The 24129-nt window shown below is 27.3% G+C and overlaps 1 protein-coding gene across 1 annotated transcript; it reads right to left on the reverse strand.

The window, feature by feature from the left end:
- Positions 1–304: 304 nt before the first annotated feature.
- Positions 305–14302, reverse strand: LOC129971421 (cyclin-dependent kinase 9-like). The gene is made up of 8 exons (XM_056085175.1): positions 14103–14302; positions 11544–11657; positions 9247–9328; positions 7603–7693; positions 7120–7297; positions 5768–6017; positions 2871–3020; positions 305–712 (listed from the first exon to the last, which is right to left on the reverse strand). The coding sequence occupies exons 1-8, from the start codon at positions 14123–14125 to the stop codon at positions 470–472; spliced, it is 1131 nt and encodes a 376-aa protein (XP_055941150.1). The 5' UTR covers positions 14126–14302; the 3' UTR covers positions 305–469.
- Positions 14303–24129: the final 9827 nt, after the last annotated feature.

Raw genomic sequence — 24129 nt, forward strand, 5'->3', positions numbered from 1 at the left:
GGCAGCTTTTCATAGAGACCTCCCTCACTTGCCGTCAAGGGATGGAAGGATCAAGCAGACAGAAGACAGCATAGCAGAGAATAAATCATAAAGAAAGTAATAATCACTAGGAACTTCGGGATTGGGACACCCATACTCGCCTATAGTAGGTGAGCCCCTAGGGGGTTTCAGGTAAGGAAAAATTATCTTCAGAGGACTAGCTAGGTCTGTATATAAATAGATTGTATAATATATAACCATTACATAAAATTATAAAAATACACTCACAATATTAAATCAATTTCTTTTTATTTGTAAAAGCAGGTAAAAATTTCAATAAAAAGATGTTCTAATCACAATTTGTTCATATAATACTTTGTTTGAAAGAAAACCAAGGTAATTGTATTCAAACTCTTAATTTTGTTCAGATATATTTTAAATTGTCACTGTATTTCAATAATACATACTTGCGATTAACACACGACATCATTTAGAAAAACTTATGGTTTTGTCCATTATTGGCAATAAGGTTTGTCTTGGATTCACCGAGTATAGAAATGGTACTGAACATAGACTGGGAATGAGATTGAAGCATCTTTGTTAATTCACATGGAAGTGGATCTGTCCAAAAGAAGTCATGATTCAAAGCAGTATCGCTGTCAATTCGTTTTGTAGGATCGATAGTGAATAACTTGTCGAGTAAATCCAAGGCATGTGGATCTTTCACATAAGCCTAAAAATGAAAACATTTTCTTTGTAATAATAATATACAACAGACACATGAAGAAATTTCGCACATAAAAATAGCAATGAGAAATGAATATTGCATGTGCTTAGGTGAAAAAAAAAGTCTTAAAAAATGCATCAAATGGAAAAGGGAATAAATACTTCAATATAATTTTAAAATTGCCTTTTTCAAACATTTTTGTTCAAATGAAGAAAGAATCTCATAAAATTTAAAAAAATGTTTACTAAAAGAATAAAATCATACTGTTGTCATGTGACAAGTGCAATAAAAAAAAAAGAAGAAAAAAAAAAGAGGCGTGGTGGTGGTGAGGACAATTAGATTAGACTAAAAACATGCAGAACAGCCCTGGCCACATCTTCAGTTTTATTGAAATAAAGAATATCCCTAGTGCAGTCAATGTCTATTTTAAAGAGGGCAAATCATACTGTTAATCATATTGTCATTTTAAATCATACCGTTAAAATGACATTTTTGTTTAGAGAATTTATCTATAATCTATTTGGTTTTTTTAAAAAATAAAGAAAATATTTATGTAATATGCAGAGAAATATTCCTTTCAACCAAGCTTTCATTTAACATCAAATGCAAATATTTACCGTAATTTTCAGTATTTGTTAATTTTTAAAAGACATTCTGAAATGGAGGGATTTTAAAACTTAAACTTTTTCCATCAAAAATCAAACTAATATAAACTAAAAATTTTGAATTCCTAAATTTTTGGTTGGATGTTTAGAAATAAAGCAACCCCCATAAGAGAAAAAAATTCATTTATTTGAAAGAAATAAAAATCAACGCTTTCCGATACATATGCAAAAAAGAGACAAAACTTAACAAAATATAATATATAAAGAGTATAGAAAAGAAAAGTATAGTAATCAAAAAATTTCACTTCAAGATTTTTGCAATTATCTGCATTTTAGGCTATACTGAATATACATTTTTTGGAAATATATTTAGTTGTGAATAAAAACTGATAAAAGGAATAAATTAGAAATTTCTCTAGGCCAATATTATAAATCTGTATCAAATTTTAGGTTAATTCTTTATAGGAAAATTGTCCTTTCCTATGCATGTGAATATATTAATTCAATATTAAACATATTAATTCAAATAAATAAGCTATACAGATGAAATTTATTGCATTGAGGAATCTGACAATACATGAAACTTCTAAGGCCCATTTCACCAACAAGTTGGCCATGTTTTTATATTACACATGAATATAATAAATTATACACATATTTGTTATTTTAAACTAAAATTGCAGGTTTGTACTTAATTTCAAATGAAATCTTATAAATTATTGACTAGTCAGTTTATATTTGGTGAAAGCTATAATCTAAAAGTGTAACAAGCTAGGCAATTAAATTTTAATATGCAATCATGACTTGATATCATAATCATATTTGTAAGAATCAATTTTAAACATAACATGTTTATAGGAAGAGCTTCAAAATGCATATTCAATTCTCTTCTCCATACTACAAAATTAAACATTAAATGTGATGTTTAATTTTGTAGAAATGCCAGTAAAAGCCAGTAAAAGCACTGCCAATAAATAATGCCAGTAAAAGCACTGGAGAGAGAAAACTGCTAGTTCATCTAGTAATATTCTTTAGCATAAATATCCATTTTTTTAAGCTATTTCCACACTTTTTAATTATACAAGACTAAAAAAATTTTTTTTTTTTTTTTTTTTATCAAAATTGGCATGAAATGCATGCTGTGTTTTATTATTGTCTTAATCATACTTAATGATATTAAAAATATTTTCTTATCCTGATGGGGCCATTATTATTTTCTTTCTCGTACATTTTTTTAAAATCATCGGTTTCATGGTAGTATCTTATGCCTTCAGGGGAAAACTCATTATGACCGTAAAAAAATTGAATATAGCCAGCTGTTGATTAAAAGCTACAACATATTTCTAGGAGAAAACTATTTGCTCTCAAGATTATATTTTATAAATTTCTTTTATGCTGGGTTTTGCAATTTTGTAGGAACAAAAATACTTTTTAAATCTTTGAAATTTATTCAATATTTATACTAAAAGTATTTTTTTTTTTAATTAAGAGCTTAAAATTTATGTAAATTAAATCTAAAATTCTTTTAAAGTTGAAATAAATTGGAAGTGGTATCTTACCTTTAACCTATTTTTAACTTTGCGTTTCTGCTTCTTGGGAAATTTTATTTGATTCCAAAAGTCTAGTTTTTCACACCCTGGAAAAGTTTCAGGAGTAATGGATCCACAAAGTTTACAGATCAATGCCAGCTGATGTTGCTCCGTGTCACCCTGAAATCAATATATACCTTAGATCAGGACAGTGTACAAACATTTTAACAAACCTATGATTTCCCAAAGTTTTTTTAATATTTTTTTTATTGAAGATATAGATAATTTATAAATGTTGCAAGTATTCAAACTTTAAAAAAAAACACTTCACACTGCTAAATATTACATATCTGAACACCAAAGCTGTAAGATCCATGATTATAAGATTAAAATATAAGAGCCATTTTTTAAAAAAATTACCTAAAGACAAAATATTTATTAAATGTATATTTTCCTTAAATGAATATATTTTTTTACTTTGCATTTCATAAACTCTGTTAAAAATTATACTTGAACTTTTAAAAGCAAGTAAAATTATTGCAAGCAAAGTCAATAATACGAATTGCACTAAACATTTGGTTCTGAGAGATAATGAAAGATTAAATTTGAGAAGATAACTGTAGAATGATTCATTACATTATTTCACTGGAATTTTTTTTTAATTACCTTAAATATTGCAAATATTTAAAATATTAAAAACAGTATTTTTTCATTTTGCCTGGAAATGATTGTTAGAAAAATAAATGTATAACTGCTTTATTTTTTAAAGAAATATTATCTTTTTTTCCCCCCCCATTTATACTGGAGAATTATAGAAAAACTTTTCACTTGGCATAAAAAAAAATTTATGAAGTTTAGAATATATAAGTGATAATAATTGTATTAAACATTTGTTGCTATCAAATAAGGAAATATCAAATTTCAAACGATATAAGCGAAAATATTTTCTATTAGATTCTTTAAATATTTTTTAATAAATACTTGCAGATTCTGAACATAAGAAATATGAAAACAAATATAAATTAAATTAATGAATTCTAAAATTTGAAAAAAAAAAAGAAAAAAAGCCAAGAGTAAACCAAAATTTTTGTAATAAGTACTAAACAACCTGTCTTGCTTCTGAAGTAATGAAAATTCAGAATCAGTAACTTCTAAGAAATTGGCACATCAAGCTGTATTTTAAATATTCTAGTCTTTAAATACTCTATACATTGCTCTTATAATAAGATCTACTTTCCATTCAGAAGATTTATGTCCATACTGAAATGTGTAGTCAACCAGTACTTAGATCTAAAAGTTCCATCATTTTCACACAGAAGTTCTTCTTTGACATATTTAAGAAATTTTAACACTTCATTTGGTCTATCCATACTGATGATTTGCAAAAGTAACTGTACATAAAAACTTAATGTAACTTCTTTAAATTTCTCAAACAATTCTTGAGCAGTAATATGCCTTAAAAATATTGAATTCCAATTCTTCTGAAAACTACTAGTTGATTCACACTAATATCTTACAATAAGATACATTTGGCACATCATTTTTGTGAAATGCGATTCAAAACTACATCACAGCATATTGCAAATTTTATATTGTTTAAAGATTTCTTAAGAGATTGTTAAAAAAAAAATGGAGCTAATAATGTACAACATTTTTTGTACGACCTTTTTTTTTTTTTTGGCTATTTCTCTATCACTGAACATATGTGAAAATATTTCCCCGTTATTAAAAATGCATTAACGGACAAAAGCGATGCTATAGTTTTAATGCCCATAAAAGTTCGGCTTTAAATTATTGTTCTTAAACTAAAAAGTTCGCATCCGGCTAATTTTCGGACAACAATTGTAACTTTTTTTTTTAAATGGCACGCAATTTTGTAAGTTTTCCTCTTTTGGTATAAATAATAAATGCCCTTTATCCCATATTACTTAAACTTATTATCTTACAAAGCGAGCAGCAAACAGATTTTATGAAACTTCTCTAACCCATTTAGCAAAGTCGGGATTTATATTTTTATTCTTTCAATCTGTATTATATAAAGATTTCGAGCTACTCCTTGTTTAAAAAAAAAAAAAATCTTTAATCTACTCTAAATAGGATTACAATTTCTCACCTCAGCGATTCTTCCGCTGATTGAATGTTGCTATTCCCGCCAAAGAAATTTAATCTTTAAAGCAACATTAGCAGTCTCATACCTCCTTCTTAGTTGAAATCCGGGAATCTCGTAGAAAGAAAACAACTGTCGCTGAAATCGAAATTAGACTTATCTATACAGAAAAAAGGAGAACAAGCAGAAAAGCAGCAAGTTTCCATGTTTATACAGTTGTTCCAGTTTTGGTGGTACAGCTATGGTCTTTTATTCTTGCAATGCTCAAAGATCGGTATTTTTCAGGTGAAAAAAAAAATTAAATTCCCTGTATTTTATAAAACTTCACATTTCCCGGCATTTACCCTGGTTAGATGATTTTTAAATGCCCTGTATTTTCCCGGTTCTCGTGCTACCATGGCAGCCCTGCACATGTATTATTATATCAAGTATTAAATCATAGGTCTCTTAACATTAGAGACATCACATACATTGCCTGTTCTTGACATTTACTTGAAAAATAAGATTTAATCTTTAAAAAGTTGGTGTGAACAAAAAACTCGATGTTTCTCCAATAGTTATACATTTTTTGCTGTAAACAATTTTTATAGAAATGCACTAAATTTGAGACAAAAAAAATATTTGTCATCTGAAATCTTTAGGTTAGTAATTGACTGTCTGAAAACGTCTTAAGTGTTTGAATACAAAAATTGTACGATGTAAAAATATTTTTTTTTTCACATTTCTTTGCCTACATAAAACAGATAAATGTAGGTGAAGCCACAGGTTTAATAGCTAGTTGAACAATAAATATGAAAACAAAAATTACTGTGTAACACACCTGCATAATTGGCCTTCTTTTCCACATTTCTGCCATGATGCAACCACCACCCCACATATCAACTGCAGGTCCATAATTTCTCTCACCTAAAAGAAGTTCTGGTGGTCTATACCACAAAGTAACAACTTTATTTGTGTAGTTGTTCGGTTTGTCAGTATTTTTGATAGCGCTGAAAGCTCTTGCCAAACTAAAATCAGCAATTTTAAGTATCCCTGCTTTTGTAATAAGGACATTGGCAGTTTTCATATCTCTGCAAAAGGCAGAATAAGTATGAATTTAAGTACATCAAATAAAATATCAAATGTTCAGGAAATATTGAAAAAAATCTGAAACTTAAGAGGAAGACATTTTTATATACATAGTAGCTTCATCATACAACCTACAACAGTGTTGCATGGCATGGGAGAACCGGGAAAAGGCAAATGAACCCAATTCAAAAATGAAGAAATTTTTTTACTTTTAGTTCTCATAAGTTTAACTTTTTTTTACATATAATTTATAATAAATGCTATTATACTAGTTTAAATAACTCAAAAATTTATAGCCAATACAAATTCTTCACATACAAAACTCTGATAAAACTAAAAAGGCTTGTATAGTGATTAATTTTTTTCCCATTAAACATAGTTTTATAAAAAAAAAATATTGAATATACTTGAAGCCTGTGTTGAATTAAAGCATTCTGAGAAAATTCTTTTTCATTATAAAACTGTTTAGAAGAAACCTAAATATAAAATTTATTATTACTTTTTATTTTAGAATTGAAGGTATTTATTACCTCAAAAAAAAATCTTCCATAAGTTTACTTCCTTAGATATAATTTTAGAATTCTTTACACATAATTAAGATAAAAAAATGTTTGTAAAAAGAAAAACATGTAAAAATTCACAAATTGCAATAATTCTGCTTAGGTATTATTGATTTCTATGCATTTATAGAATTTAATAACAGAATCTGAATATTTTCAAGTGAAACAAAAGCAGTCTTCTATCCAATATTTATGTACAAGAACATTTTGCAATTACACAAAATCCCATAATATCAAAAAATTTAGAATTTAAATAAATAATCATAGAAAAAATAAAATTGAAGATTAGCAGTTACTTGCATTATTCCATTAAAAAATAAGCAAAAAAATTTCTATATTACAATTACAAGAAATTCATGCACTTTGAACACAATGCCAAGATTATGAATTTTAAAATTTTGATAAGGAAAATTTTTAAATAGATTGAAAAAGAACTAACTTTAAAAAATATTTTTTAAAGACTATACTTGATACTTTTTAGCTTAAAACAACTTTCAATAACTATTTTTATAAGAAATTACTTAATTTTTGTATAATAACTTACCTATGAAGGATTTTATTACAATGTATAAAGTATAAACCATTAAAGAGTTGCTTCATAACCATTTTGATTTCTCCAAGAGAAAATTTTACATTGGCATTTCTCAACAGACCACCCAGATCATGCTCACAAAATTCAAAGACTAGATAATAAGTTGATTTATAATAATTGAAAGATGTTGCTGTAAAATATTAAAAAGAAACTATAAACAAGTCTTCTATGATGAAAAATACATGAAAAATCAATTGAAATACAAGATGAAGAAACCTGACCAACCCATAGCAGTTATGAAGGTAGATTTAGCTGAGATTTTAACACAATTGCAATTTAATAAATATCAATAAGTAATTTACTGTCATTTAATACAAGACAACACTGCTGAATTCAATGCTGCCAATTCAAAATTACTCTAAATTTAGAATGACTAAATTAAATTAATGATAATAGCTTAAATATTGTAAAATGTGTAGTAGATATTAAACATACCTGTTGTTCGACATATTTCTATCAAGTTGACAACATTTTCATGTTTTAAAAGTTGAAGAATTTTTATTTCCCTTAAAGCAGATATGGGAAACTAAAATAAAATGAGATTTATGTGTGCATAAATACTTCAAGAATAATTTATAAAAGTAAATTAATACTAATAACTATATTTAATTTATTAAAACAATTTTTGTTGAATATTTATCAAACTTTTTTCATTTTTAAACACTTTTTATCAAAAAGATTATTATAGCATTTAAAGTAAGCAATACTTTCTCTCCAAAAGCGTAATTAAGAAAACAAAACTAAAAAAATGAATTTTAAAAGTACTCAAACTTAAATATTATTTGGAAAATTTAGAAAAAAAAATTTCAAATTAGAAGTCAGACTGACAATGACATGGTCTAGGATATTTTCTCTTTCATCATTCCACAATAATAAAAAACTTAATTGAATTATTTATTTTAACTTTGTAAACAAGGATGGATTTTCACTTTACCTGATAAATTGCTCAAACTAAATAACACACCCAGCCAAACTATGTTTGTCATTAGATTAACTTCATAAGAATATTTTAGATTTCAAATACTCTTTCCTAGATCCAAGTATTTGTAGGTACCTAGGTAGATAGGTATATCTACCTAGGTATAGGTATAGTATAGATTTGTAGGTAGATAGATATTTGTAAGTGCATACTGAAGAAATCTTTAATGCACACCTAAGAATAACTTAGCTGCTTTATAATACTTTTGAAATTGAATACAAATTTTCAAAAAAATATACTCCACTGGTTTCCAAGTGTTTAGAAGCTGTCTGAAACAAAAACCTATTATTCCAGTCATAAAAGAATGGCTTAAGACATTATACATACAAGTTGCATATTCTGCATCTTTATATAATGAAATTACTCTTGAATGATGGTACTCTATAATAAAAATTTCAGAGAGTCCATAGATGTATATTTTGGAAGCTACAGAGTAAATCTGAAAACAATTATAGAAAGCAAATGAAAAAAGTCAAATGCAAAACTGTAGTGAAAAGCAACCTACTACATATACTGATATCCTAAAATATTCTCAAATTCTAAATATTGAAAGATTTCATCACTGTCATAACTACATCACATTACAAGAAATTATGCGCTATATTTTAAGACAGATGAAAGGAAATTAATAACACTAACAGTTTAATTTAAAAAAAACTTGTATTGAAGCTAGATATTAAGAACTAAATTATAGAGTTGGATTATTATTATTATTACATAGTGTGCATTTGAAGTACACATGCTTAACAGTAATTATTGAACTCCAAGTTATTAGTGTATTAAAAGAATAATTCATATTAAGTAATTGATCCTTTACTATTTTATAACCGAATATCTTTTTGTAATTTACCAGTGTTTTCAAAATGAAGTTGCTAATTTCCAAGATTCACTATAGGGTTAATGTAGCAGCCTCGAATAATACATATATGTATACGATTATTTTTATACAGGGTTTTAATTTTTTTCAGAGCAATTTTGATCCATAATGTAATAAATATAAAAACTTCTTAAGTTCACAGAAATTACCAAACCCTCAAGTGTCTACTTGGTATATTTAAAAAAAATAAAATGCTGGGAATCACAGGAAATTGAGATCTTACCCCATCATTCTCATTTTGTACCAGGATCTTTTTCAGGGCAACTAATTTTCTTGTTTTATGATGGCATGCTTTGAAAACTTCTCTATATTAAACAGATTAAAAAAATTGCATTTAAAATCAACGAAAAAAAACTCAAAACACTTAAAATCTTCACATTCTAAAAATGACTTTTTTAGTTTTATCTTAGAATTACATTACCATGGTTTATAGTTTCATAATTAATAATCTGATATCAAAAAGTAAAATATTAACTGATAAACTAATGTAACATCTTATTTTTACAAATTTATTTCTTATATATAGCTTGAATAAATAAAATAATTTTTTTTTAAATATGTAGTATGGCAAAGGAGAAATTTTATATCTTGGTATACAATCCATAGTTGTTTTAAGCATATAAGAAAGAAAAAATTAAAAATAGAATAAAAATTTACAAATTCAAAAAAATTAGATATCTCAGATAAAATTAATTTTTAAAAAGAGCATGATATTTTTTAAATCAAAAGCAATCAGAAATGGTGGCAGTGAATTTTTAAGGAGGGATTAGAGAATTATCTATAAAAAAAAAACAACTTCCAAGTTAATCATTTTTATGAGTGAATTCCTCTACTACTAAAACAAAGGATAGCGAAAGGCTGAGGGATCGCAATCTAATACCTTTTAACACCCATGGGGGATTTTGATATTTTACAGTTGTAGAGAGTGTATATCACGAGCCCCTTTATTAGGTCAGTTCAAATTCTCATTTCATTATTAATTAATCCAGTCAAAATATTAATTTAAAAAAATCATTGTGAAAATATGTATCATTCAATTCCTTTGTTTATATGTCATTCAATATATATATCATGCAGAAAAAGGGAAAATCATTTATTAGTTAGTGATTTACTTACTTAAGAATAAAAACATGTAATTATTAAATTATAAGAAAATAAGCTTCAAACAAATACAAGATTAAAAATTATTTTAAAGGACCTATCAAGTAGAGTATAATACTTTAAGACTTATCAAACCTTCTTAGATTTTTGACAAAATTTATAATTATATATTCAGTTTCAGAAATAAATATCTGAAAGAATAATGAAAAAAATTCTAAAAAGAAAGCATCGATAATTTAAATACTAATGTGAAAATACATACATTTGCAAAAGATTTGAAAAGAATACACTTTTTTCGTAAATAATCTGAACTAATCAACCATATTAGTAATTTAGACTCATTGCCATAAAATTTATACTTTTTTTGTAAATTAAATCGACAAATTAAATGGGGAGAAAAAACCTTTGATCCAACTCAATAAAGCATCAGTCAAAATCCTAGTCAGTAAAGCTGAAGAGAATAAAATATATCAGCTTATTTTCTTACCTAACAGCCTAAATGTAAATAGGAGAACTACAATCTAAATTATTCCAAAATGCTGAGAGTATTTTGGATTTTTATGGGGGCTGGGGAGTCCTCTTGCATTAAGAGGCAAAAGAATTATGCACATCTTTATTGTTAACTCTGCTAGCAAAAAAATTTATATATAATTATTTTTTCTTAATAATTGACTTGGAAGTAACTAGCCAATTTTTCATTCTTCCAAAAACATTTGAATAAAACATTTTCCAAATTAGAGATTTCATTACATGTTAAAAATAAGGATAATTTCTAATATGTATCAGCTTGGGCAATTAAAATGTATGCATTCATGTTAAGTTTGAAATTCATACACAAAACTTTTTTATTAAAAAAACATGTAATATAGCAAAAATTTGTACTAAAATTCATTTTTATACACAAAAAAATACAACTTTAAACTTATTATTTTCAATTAATTAAATTAGATTATTATTCTATAATTTTAAAGCAAAATAAGAATAAGTTTGGAATATCTTGATTTTAAACTTTTGCCTGATGGGGGAGGGGGGGGAGAGATGAGCCAGCTTCTCACCTCCATATCATTAAACTCTACAATACAATCACAGAAAATTTAATTCAAGATAGTTTCAAAATGTTCTATGCTCCTATTTATGATGGATCTTTAATAGATTTGGATATTGAACTTGCAGTCCATTAGTTCTGTAACAAGACTACAACCAAATCTCTGTAATAGGGCTATTTCCTGCATCCTAGTTCATCCAAATAACCAATCCTTTTAAATAATTAAAATTTATATTTGATAAAATAAAATAAAAGAAGGACAACATTATAAGAATAATTTAAGTATTGTCTTTAAAACCAGTCAATAGAAGAGAAAGATTAAAAATCTATTCAGAAATTATGATAAATATGATATTATCAGGCTACTACATTACCCATAAGTTCCTTGCCCAATTTTTGCTAATTTTTCATATTTTTCAACTTTATGACAGTAAGGAAAATGTGTAAGTGACATTTTTTCCACAAGTTTCTCTACACAGGTTTTTTCTCTGTAAAAGAATAAACATTTATTAGTTGTATAAAAAATGTAGTCAAAGCACATAACTGGCATTTCATGAAAGTACCCATTATAAAGAAAAAAAATGCTATTTAGAATAGAATCCAAAGACAACTCTGATGAGTAGAAAATATATCTTATAATTTTAATACATTTAACAATTTTATTTAACAAATTGATAAAAAAAATGTTTTTTTTTTTAAATACTTGATAAATACTTCAGTTTTCTTACGACAGTTTTTAGAAAACGGTTGACCACATTTAAAACTCACTGCAATAGCATTTGTGCAATTATTTTTATCCTTTTCACTGTTACATAACAGAGCAGACTTTCTGACAAAGGTTACAAATCTAGCATAAATATGCTTTGCAAAGTAAGCACGTATGCTCATTTTAAACAGATTCTTTTCCTCAGAACATTAATTAAAAAAATAAGAAAAAGTTACGATATTTTTTATTAACTTGAAAATATCATTGCACTAAATAATTTTTAATTTTGAAAATTCAAAAAAAAAAAAAATTAATGACAAATTTAGTAGCTGTAAAATTATTTTTTTCATTTTTTTTTTTTAAATTTTAAGTATGAATTACAACATTTTTAGTTGTTAAAATTTCAGTCAAATATTTATTTCATTATTTCATGAAACTTTCTTTCTAAACATAAAAGAAAAATTACCAAACAAGATCCTTAGATTCCAAATAATTTTTTCTAAAATTTTCTACATCTATGAAAAGGTAGCAAATATTTATTTACTTGGATTTAATTTTTTATCCTCCTTTTTATATAACTTCATGAAAATTTTTCTTCGATATTATTTTGAGAGCATTATTTATGTTACAAAGTGAAATTTTGTAAATAAGTATATTTCATGTAAATGAATAATTTAGATAATTGTGTGATGAATGCTTATAAGCCAGTTAGCAGCTACACTACACGAGCAATTACTTTTGTATTGTGGTCATGTTACTGGGCTGCAAACCACAAGGTCCCAGGTTCTATCCTTGCTCATCACAATCTGCCACAATTGTTATAACTTTATTTTCTAAATCTATATAGTTTCACTAATTTTATTTAATTTCAAGGTTAGTGCATCTGAAATAATTTATCCAATTCTGTTTTATTTTACTTAAGCTAAATATTGGGTAATTGTAATTTAAATTTATGCTAGACTAAAATGATAAATTATTAACATATTTTTTGTGAAAGTCATTCTGGTTAAACATACGGGTCTATATCATTATTATTTTTTTAAATCTATAAATTATTTCAAATTGTATATTCTATACAAGTTTGCAGTTGTTCTGAAATAAATGTAATCTTTTACTGCTTGCATGGCCTCTGCATTGTCTCCTATTTTCAATTCCTCTTTATTGCACTTTTTTATATAGAATTAAACCATCTTGTTCACATTTGAAAGGAGCTTAAATAATATTAACTTCACTAATGCGAGATGTATATTTCAATACTGTTGGAACCTGTCCCTAGAATATTATTGAGATCTTATCCACATACAACTATTAAATTTAAAATAAACATATTTCGCTTCAGAAAAATAATTTTTAGTTTTTAATTGTATTCTAAAATATAGAAATGCTTAGTTAATTTGATGAATAAATTCAAGTTTCCTTAATAAAAAATAATTTCAGTTTTTATTTAGCAAGCCATAAAAAAAAAGCTCCTTAAATAGTAAACACATGTGTTGAAAATTAGGAAGTTTGTTATAAGAATATGTTCACAAAAAAAATTTAATAGGCAACCTATCAGGCAATGATATAGCATTTCTAATTGAGTTTGTTTGTATTTTATAGCACAAAACCAAAAAAGATGTGCAACACTCAATTTCTAATTCAGTGAAATTTTAGTTATTATAATATACCCTATGTTGAAATGTATCCCTCTTTCCACTACACATTCCATAAACAGTATTTGAAAAGTTAGATAATTCAAATTAAAACTGAAAGTAGGCATACATCCAAAAATAATTATAATCAAATGTTTTTACTTTTAAGATATAAAAAAAACTATAAAAACTTACATTGGATATATTCTATGTTTATACAACATAATATATCCTGCAACATACTCAAAACTTATATAACATAATATATTCCATTTTGTTTATTGTATATCTATTCTACATCAAATTCCACTGTTTCATATGAATTTGAAAATAGTTCTTTAGTTATTGAAAGGGGGGCGGAAATAGAAAATTTCATGAGTTTCACCCGTTTTAAACACAATATATTTAGAATTAAATATTCTCTACATTCAAATTTTTTTCCCCTCATTTTTATCAGTATAAATTCATACATTTTTGTACAACTCAATCTTTTATAATATAACTAATTCCTAGCAAATATTTAAATGGAAAATGAATTAAATTCTAAAAAATTAAATAGAATTCTAAAATATGTTCCCAACAAAATCACAACTTACGCTTGAGGATTTGTAACCTCCATTTTGATGTCCGTAACATGCGGTGCCGCGAAACACACATTCAAATTTCGACACGCATTTTTTTTTTTTTTTTTCCCAGCAAAGAATCGTTATGAACAGAAAGAATGTCGATTCCGATCAGTAATTCATTCCCTGCCTAAACAGAATGTGGATGTTACTTTTATCATTTCTATCGATAATGATTCTGTGATGTAATGCTGATCTATTCACCTCAGTTGTTAAAGTGTATAAAAAAACTTATCTGAGACAAAATTATGTTTTGATGGATTGCCATTGAATATATACATTACCAGAGTTTAGATTTAGTTATATATACGTCCCATTTTAAAGCAACACTAGAGCTGTTTTGGAATGGACCTCGTAATTTTGAACCTCGGTCAGATGACGAGGTGACACCTGAGCTGGCACCCCTTCTCCAAACCAACTGGAGGACGTTATATATTATATATATATATATATATATATATATATATATATATATATATATATATATATATATATATATATATATATATATATATATATATAATTTAAGACTACTTTGATTTCATCGTACCGAAAAAATAATTTCAATCAATCGTTTATAGTCAGTAGCTGAACCTTATTAAATATTTAATCTACATTTTGTTTCAATTTTTATTATTCCATTAGTAGTTTTAATCTATAATATTATTCTGTAGATTTCCATAAGAATAAGTCTTAGGTTTGCGCATTTTTCAAAATTTTTCTATAGGGTAAACGTTCTTCCTCTATTGTGCAATGAACGCATTTTTTTATGCGTTTCAATGAAAATACTGAATTTATTTTACAGCGCTGAAAAACAGCCTAAGTAAGAATTTTACATAATTTTCAGCGACATTTAAATACAAAACAAATTTACACACTCGCATATATTTGTTCCATCTGCTATTATTTTTTCTATATGCAGGGAAGAAAAAGAAAAATCCATTTACTTTTACGTTGTAAAAGTAAATAAATTAATGAAACGTATTTACTTTACGTTGAATGAGCCTATGTAATGAACGTATTTACTTTACGTTGTAAAAGTAAATGAAATGTAAATTTTGATATTTAATCCTTTAAGAAGTTTTTTGACCTTAAACAGCTAGTTTGCTAGTTTAAAAATTTCGGATACATGATATATTAATTTTTATTCTTACAGATAATATAATTCATACAAGCAATAGTTTCATTTCATACATCAAATGTAAAGTAGCCGTTTGAAGTTAATTTTAATAGAAATAAAAATCATTTTGTCTATATATGCAATTATGCTCCACATATTCTCCTAACGATTGATACGATTTCTATCAAAATGTGAGCACTTATTCTGGACGACAAAAGAATCTATCATCTTTTCGAAGTGCGAAATTTAATTAAATATCCAACTAATTAGATATTATCCGAAATGTTTTTCTGTTTTTCTGCAGTAACTTTGGAACAAGTAATTTCACAAGAAATATTTCAATACAATTTATAAATTCAAAATCTTATCATTTCAATGATATCATTTTCGTTTGTTACAATAGTTCATTCAAATGTAACTAATTTTAAAAAATAAAATAAAAGCATTAAAATTAATATTAAATTTAAGCTATTCTATTTACCACTCTTTTTTAATTTGTGTTTTCTTTTAATACATATTTTTAATCAGGTTTCCACTGATGTAAAGTTCGCGATTTAACTATATTTAAAAGCGAGCATAAGTCAATCGTTTAGTAGTTTATCGTTTAGATTTTCTTATAGTGGAAAGCTAAACTTGATGGGCAGGAATAATACGAATCTTATTTTACACCCGCTTTTCTTAGTAAATTTTGGCTTTTTGTCGCAGAAGGTAGGAGACATGGGCTTGAAATTGTAATTCATTATTTTAATAGAAAAAGGGTTTGAAATCATATGCAGGAGAAGTATTGATGTTGGCGTCTTATCGCGGCCGTAATGTGCCCTCGTAGTATAGTGGTGAGTATCCCCGCCTGTCACGCGGGAGACCTCGGCTCGATTCCCAGCCGAAGAGGGGAAATTTTCCATATAGTTTTGTTTATTTAGTTAATAAAGTAAGAATATATTCTTCTTTTTATAGTTCATTGAAAAAAAAAATTCTTACATATATATAAAATTAATTCAATTTTTAGACATCAATATCTTGCACAAGGGCATCTATTCATAATATTGTGCTTTTAGATCAGAAACCCTTCGTGATTTATATTAGGAATGGTAAAGGATATTTAGAAACTTATACCACGCAGGCAATCAGAGGATGCGTTGCCTGATGGATAGAATAGAAGGTATGCTTTCGGGCTTTCAGTTCGAATCTGGCGATCGATGATTAAAGTTTTATATACATTTATTATTTTTTTTAAATATTATTTAATATTTTCTCAATACAAATTCAAAATTAACGAAGAATTACTCCTCATGTCACAGTTTACTGGATAAAATTTTACAAAATAAAAATCTCACATAAATATAGAATTAACACAATTTTTAGATGTCAAATCTCCTATTCATAGCATTGGGGCTTTAGACCAGAAACCCATCGTATTTCATGTTGGAAGTTGCAAATAGCATTTGGAAGCTTATACCTCGCCGCCTATGAACGGAGATGCGGAACGGAGGATAGAAAGGTTAAGCATGTCTCAATTTTTACAGCGTTTAGATCAAATCTCCGAACTGATGATTAGATTTATACATATTTCCTTTATTTATGTGATTAATAATTAATATTTTCTCTAGACCAAATTCAAATTAACTAAAAAAGATCCTTTTTGTTATAGTACATTGAACAAAATTTTATCTTAAAATATCTGTATAATTAATAAAATTTTTAGGTGTCAAGATATTGCACAGGAGCAGAAACATCTCCTATGTCAGCATTACTCTGTTTCGCAGGTCTTTAGTTTGAATTTCGGAACTGATAATTACATTAAAGATAACTGATAATTAGAATTAGACGAAATTTACATTTATTAATAATTATTTTTCTTGTTACAGATCATTAAATAGAATTTTAACTTTTTAGAATAGAATTTAATACAATTTTTAGATGCCAAGATGTCCTATTCATAGAATTGAACTTTTAGACAAGAAACCTATTGCATTTTAACTTAGGAATGCTAATTTATATTTAGAAGCTTATTCCATGAGGGCGCTCAACGAATGTTTCCCTATTGTTAGAACGGCAGTTCTTTTCTTTGTTTTGCAGGTCTTCACTTCGATTCTTGGAATTGATAATTAGATTTTTATATATATTTCTTTTTTTATTAATATTTTCTCCAGACGAAATTGACATTAACTAATAATTATTCATTATGTAATTGTGCATAGAATAAAACTTTATCTTAAAATATATATAAAAAATTAATACAATTTTCAGAGTTTAAGATCTTGCACATGCGCAGAAACATCTCCTATTCATGGCATTGTGCTTTTAGAACAGAAATCCGTCGCATTTCATATTAGAATTGTTAAATAGTATTTAGAAGCTTTCACCTTGGAGGACAACGAAGGATGTGTAAGCCTGATGGATAGAACGACAGATCCGTTCTTTATTTTTCAGGTTTTTAGTCTGAAACTCAGACCTGATGATAAGATATATATATATATATATATATATATATATATATATATATATATATATATATATATATATATATATATTCTTATTTTTTATTAATATTAATTTTTTCCCTTGAAAGATTCTAAATAAAAGAATTATTCCACACACACACACACACACACACACACACACACACACACACACACACATATATATATATATATATATATATACTAAAGTATTAGAATCAAGTTAATAGGAAAAACAAAAATCAAATAAAAATTAAACCAAAAAAATTATTAAAAAAATATTAAAAAAGAATCCGGCCTGAAGACTTTTTCAAGGGTCACCCTCAGGCAGGGATTCAAATAAAGGGATTTTTTCTGTGAGGACAAACAGACATAAGTCTAATAATGATTCCTCGTGACCCGAAAATCCCCTGAAATCATGCTCAAGAGATATACCATTTTAACAGAAAGGAAATACAAAATAACAAATTAGAAAAAAAATAACCACAAAGTAAAAATACAATAAAAACAATAGAGAAAAAATAAACCATAACAAAATTTTGATTTCTATTGGTAATGATTTGGATGTTTTTATTGCCAAATTATCTAGAAAATACCACTGGCCTGCGGAAGGTTTCGGGGAATGGAAAGTGAGAATTTTAAAGGAAATTAAAATAAAATTGAATACTGATTTTGACAGATCTAAAGAACGTGGGATTTATTTTCGTAAAACATTAAAAAATGAAATAAAAAATTTAAAAGAAAAATTTGTTATTACAGTAATAGATAAATCAGCAAATAATTTCTGTTTAATTTGTAAATATTATTATAAAGAACTTTTAATTAATGAATATAACTCTAATGCAACTTATATGTTAAAGAACACCGGGAAAAAGGAATTAGATAAAAGAATGCTAGCTTTCGCAAAAAAAACCCAAACTAAGACTTGCTCTCTTAACTATCCTTATTTATTCCCAACAGTTACATTTCATAAAAATCCATTAAAATTCAGATTCGTAACCTGTAGCACTGGTAGTTATAATTACTATACGGGTAAACATTTCTTTAAATACTTAAAAATTATCCTGGACAAAATAAAAAATGAAGACAACTTTATTATTTCTAGTAACAAAGAAGTATTGGATTTTCTTAAAGATAACAACATTAATAAACTTAATACTTTTGATTTCGAAAATTTATACACTAATCTACCTCATGAAAAATTAATAAAGGTCTGCACTTTTATATATGACGAATATTTAAATGAAAATGTCATTCCTAAAAATAACTGGCTTGAGTTATGTAATTTTAATATTACTGAAAATTACGTGTTTAATGGTATTAATTTTTATAAACAAGTCAAGGGCATTCCAATGGGGACAGCTTTCTCAAGTGCTTTAGCTAATATTTTCCTGCATTACTATGAGAAAAGAATAATTAAATATAATTTAATAAACGGGTGGAGATATATTGATGACCTACTTTTGATTAACTTCGACAATACTAATATTATTACTAATTGCTATCCAAAAGATTTAATTCTAAAAGATACAAATAAAAATCAACTTGAGGCTACCTTTCTGGATTTAAAAATCGAAATTGCTAATGATAAAACAATAGTTGGTATATACGATAAAAGGGATGATTTCAACTTTAAAATAACAAAACTATGTAACTACCATTCCAATCTAAACTCTAAAATTTTCAAAAATCTAATTTTCTCACAAGTTAACAGGATCAAAAGGGTTTGCAATAATAAAAATTCTTATATTGAAGCATCAAATATTCTCCTTAAAAATTTAATTAAAAAGGATTTTCCTAGAAATTACTGTAATGTCAATTTTTTAATTAAACAAGGTATGGTTTGGGATTAATCTTTTGTCTTAAATAAAAATAGAACTTTACTTGCATATTGGATCACTCAATAGATGGCGCTGGGTGCCTACCTCTGTTTACATAATTTACCGTTAACTTTTTTTAAAACAGGAAATCACAAACGATTGTTTAAAGTTTCCTTCACTGTTGGATGGTATGTTCTGGCCTTTTCGTTTTTAATTTTAATTTTAATTTTAATGCTGTTTTTGTTTTTATTGTTATTGTTTTTATTGTATTTTTACTTTGTGGTTATTTTTTTCTAATTTGTTATTTTGTATTTCCTTTCTGTTAAAATGGTATATCTCTTGAGCAGGATTTCAGGGGATTTTCGGGTCACGAGGAATCATTATTAGACTTATGTCTGTTTGTCCTCACAGAAAAAATCCCTTTATTTGAATCCCTGCCTGAGGGTGACCCTTGAAAAAGTCTTCAGGCCGGATTCTTTTTTAATATTTTTTTAATAATTTTTTTGGTTTAATTTTTATTTGATTTTTGTTTTTCCTATTAACTTGATTCTAATACTTTAGTATCAATTCATCTGTGTTTTAGAAGTAGCTGCAATTGCGCTCTCTAAATACTATGAAGTTCCTTTATGGTTTTAGTTTAAATAGGTAATAAATTTTAGTTGCGATTTCGAAACTGTTTTGTTTCGTTTTCATTTTAGTTTCGTAGTTTCGTTTTCAAACTTTTTCTTACTTTAGATTGGTTATATATATATATATATATGCATGTATGTATGTATGTAGTGATATTTTAAACTCTGGTTTCAATTATAATTAATTTCCAAAGTTTTATCTTAATTTAACCCATAGTAAGTTCATTCTCTTATTTTCTGATCCAATTTCAGTTTCTCTACTTATTTAATTCAAGAGAAGATTTGTAAAATTGCTGAATCGTCTAAAAGCCTAACTTTCCCACATTCCGAGTGAAGGGACAAAATACCACTGACGAAGAAAAATTCTTTTTGAAAAGATCCCTGCGTTCCCCTTACTTGTGATTGCCATTCGTCAGAAATCCCTATCAGAATCTTATTAACATATTAGCACTATGAAGAAATATTTTCCCTATCAAAATCTCAGGTTATATAAGACGAGGGATAATTTATTTCTCTCTTCTTCCCCACACCTGCTTTTGTGCCGCGCAGAGAGCGAACGTGCCTTGTCCACGCCTACTTGTAAATAAATCATGCCTGCCACCCGAGAGAGATGAAAACGAACTTAAAAATACAAAGTTTCTTCACTGTCTTCGAACCTGCATTCTGCGTCACATAAAATAATGCTTACATATTAAAGAGTCGACAAGGATAGTTTCCTGTGCAAAATTGTCAAATTAATTCAAATTAAATCCGCCTGGCAGGCTTCGACGTTCATAGGCCTCCGCAGCTCGCCGTGCTCCGAAGATGATTGCGTGCTGGCTCGGGCGCTCTGTCTCTCGTTACGCTGAAGTTTTCCGACACCAATAGTTTTCTCCTCACGCACGTCGTTCCATGCAAACCATAGTCTAGGGTCAGGTCCAGTTCCCATTGAGTTCATCTGTGCTTATCGCTCCTCCTTCCGTAACCTGAGATCTCATCCGACATTCCTGCATTGCTGTTCAATAAATACCCTTGTGTTTGTACTGCTTATCTTCAAGAAATTCCTACCTATGCCATGCTTCATCCAGTTTCTGAAAATATTACTTGTGTTTTATATTATCACCAAAATATAATGAGCACCTTCGGTCATCTATTTTATTCTCCAGTAGTCTACAGTGCCACTTCCAGTGCTCAAAATTAACTTTTATGATTCATCAAAAAGTTATTAGTGTTAAAAAGAAAGAAAAAAGCCTCCAAGAGCTGACTCAACAAGTGAAAGTCAAGATCTATATTCTGTGCTTTTGATTTTATTTTAAATTGAATTTTCCAATTAAAATACAATTGCAAATGATATTTTCATATTATTATTTAAAATATTATGATGGTTTTAATTTTTTCCAGATCTATTATTTAAAATTTATTCATAAAATTATAATTTGTTGATTTCCCAAATAAATTAAATTTATTTTTAAATAAAAGAAAAAATAAATAATTAAAAGTCATGACACATTATATCAGAGAAAATTAGTTAATATTTCAGAGGAAAATTTGTTACACCTCTGATTGTAATGAAACTATACTCTGGTATTTATTGTGTCAGATTGCTTTTTGTTTTAATATGCATACAGAACTTGTGAATGAAAAAAAAAAGTTGCTTACCAAGATTCTTATATACTTAATAATTAATGGTACGTGATAATTAGAATAATTTAGTAAATGCCTCAGGGGCAATTGTTACACCTCTGACAGTCATTAAGCTACCCTCTATTATCACTGTGTCAAAATGCATGTTTACAAATATATATATATATTTTCAATTATCAAAATATTTTTTTATATTATTATTTTCCAAATATTTATCTTATAAGAGTATTTTGAATCTTGTGTTTGTTACATTCATTTACAAGTGTTTTGTGTGAAATCTTTGAATCTTCCATTTATTATTTTTAGTTCAAGTCTTTTTTATGAAAACATTCAATTTTACAAATATTTTTATTTCCAAGTTTTTCATTTGATATTTTTGAAGTCATGCAATTATTATTTTCATTTTCAAATGATTTATGTGAGGTTTTTTAGTCTTATATTTATTAGTTTCAGTTCCAAGTGTTTAATTTGAAAATTTTCAATCTTAGAGTTACTAAATTCATTTCGAAGTTTTTATTTGAAATTTAAAAATCTTATGTTTTTTATTTACAATTCAAAGCATCCAAATACTTTATTTGAAATCATGATTATATTGATATTTCGTTTGGGTGAAATTATAACAATATTGATATTATATTTAATAATTTAACACTTAATTTCTAATTTAATAATTTTGTTGAGTCAGACTTTCTATAGGCAGTAATATAGACAAGCATACCATTGACCTTCCTAGCCAAATTAAATTCATTAATTCAGTTTTTACAGAAAAATAGTCAAAATAACTTTGTGCAAAATACCGTTTCATTTATTCATATTTTGTAATTATTGTTAATTATTTGAGTTTGCTAAAGATTTTTACAGATATTATTCTTTTTCTTTTATTATTCCAATATCTTTGTTGAATAATAAGTTAAATTAAAAAAAGTCCTTTCATTTCCCATTTTTTTTTTCCACATAAACCAAGATTTAGGTTGACCCATTGAACCCTACCTGGACCGAAGCAGTCATCTTTGGAGCACAGATGGCCGGAACGAAGAGCTATTGCACGATTCCTTTTCCTTTCTCGCGGATTTAATTTTAATTCTTTTACCTCATTTCATAATTTTTCACAGGAAACTATCCTTGTCGACTCTTTAATATGTAAGTATTATTTTATGCGAAGCAGAATGCAGTTATGAAGACAGTGAAGATACTTTTGATTTCGTGGCGTCGTTTTATTTCATTTTGAAGAAGCAGGCATATGTACAAGCGATGAGCACACAGAACGACACAGAGAGGAATAAGGAAAAAGCTCTTGGACATTTTATCCCTTGTCTTTTATAACTTGAGATTTTTATAGGGAAAATATTTCTTTTCAGTGCTAATATATTATTAAGATTTCGATAGGAATTTTCGTTAAACGCGTCAAAGAGGTGGGAGAAACACAGGGATCTTTTAAAAAAAAATTTGTCTCGTCAGCGGTATTTGGTTACTTCCCTCGGAGTGTGGGAAAGTTAAGCTTTTAGCCGATTCAGCAATTTTACAAAGCTACTCTTGAATTAATTAAGTAGAGAAAGTGGAATTGGATCACGAAATAAGAGAAAATTTTTAGAATGAAGTTACTATGGGCTAAATTAAGATAAAATATTGGAAATTAATGAAATCGAAATTAAGAGTTTAAAATATCATTACACACACACACATATAAATGTAATAAACTTTACTACACTACACATACTTTCACTGCTACAGAAATTTCAATTAACAAACAAAAGATAGCAAACAAAAGTTTTTACAAATGGTTTTCAATGTGCCCACCTTGCTGCAGGGTTAACATGCTACACCGTGTTATAACATGATTCACAGCGGTATGTAACAAGGTTCAATGTTACCTACGTGCAAGAGGATATGGTTGTTCAAATTCGCCAGATTTCCTATGCTTCCTCGACAGTCTTTAACCTTGAAAAACTAAAAGCGAAAAATCATAAAGTGTTAGAACAGGTGAATGTGGAGGTCATCTTGTAGGAAATGCATGATTGATAATGCGATCCTCAGTAAAATTACGTCGCACCTATCGTTAAACAACACATGCTATGTGAGGAGGAGCACCGTCTTGTTGAAATATTTTTGTAGTGAAGTATCTCTGGAGTTCTGGAATGACAAAAATTTTTAACATAGCCCGATAACGTGCTGCGGTGAAGGAATAGGTCAATGGTCCCTGCGGAATGATTTCCTCAAAGAAAATGGCCCAATAAAAAGGTCGCAGTGAAGCCGATCCAAACAGTAACCTGTGGTGAATTCAAGGGCATTTGTTGATAATTTCTGGGATTGCCTGTGATGCAACCTTCTATTGGCATTCTTTCTGCATGT

Source organism: Argiope bruennichi, chromosome 6, assembly GCF_947563725.1.
Source record: "Argiope bruennichi chromosome 6, qqArgBrue1.1, whole genome shotgun sequence".
Lineage (NCBI taxonomy): Eukaryota > Metazoa > Arthropoda > Arachnida > Araneae > Araneidae > Argiope > Argiope bruennichi.

Bases quoted from the DNA above. Each gene is read 5' to 3' on its own strand.
- LOC129971421 (XM_056085175.1), bottom strand. From the start codon at position 14,125: ATGGAGGTTACAAATCCTCAAGC. The intron at 6,018-7,119 runs GTAAGTTATTAT...TGCCTTTTGCAG, and splicing joins TGTAATAAAATCCTTCATAG to AGATATGAAAACTGCCAATG. The intron at 3,021-5,767 runs GTGTGTTACACA...TATTGATTTCAG, and splicing joins AAAGAAGGCCAATTATGCAG to GGTGACACGGAGCAACATCA.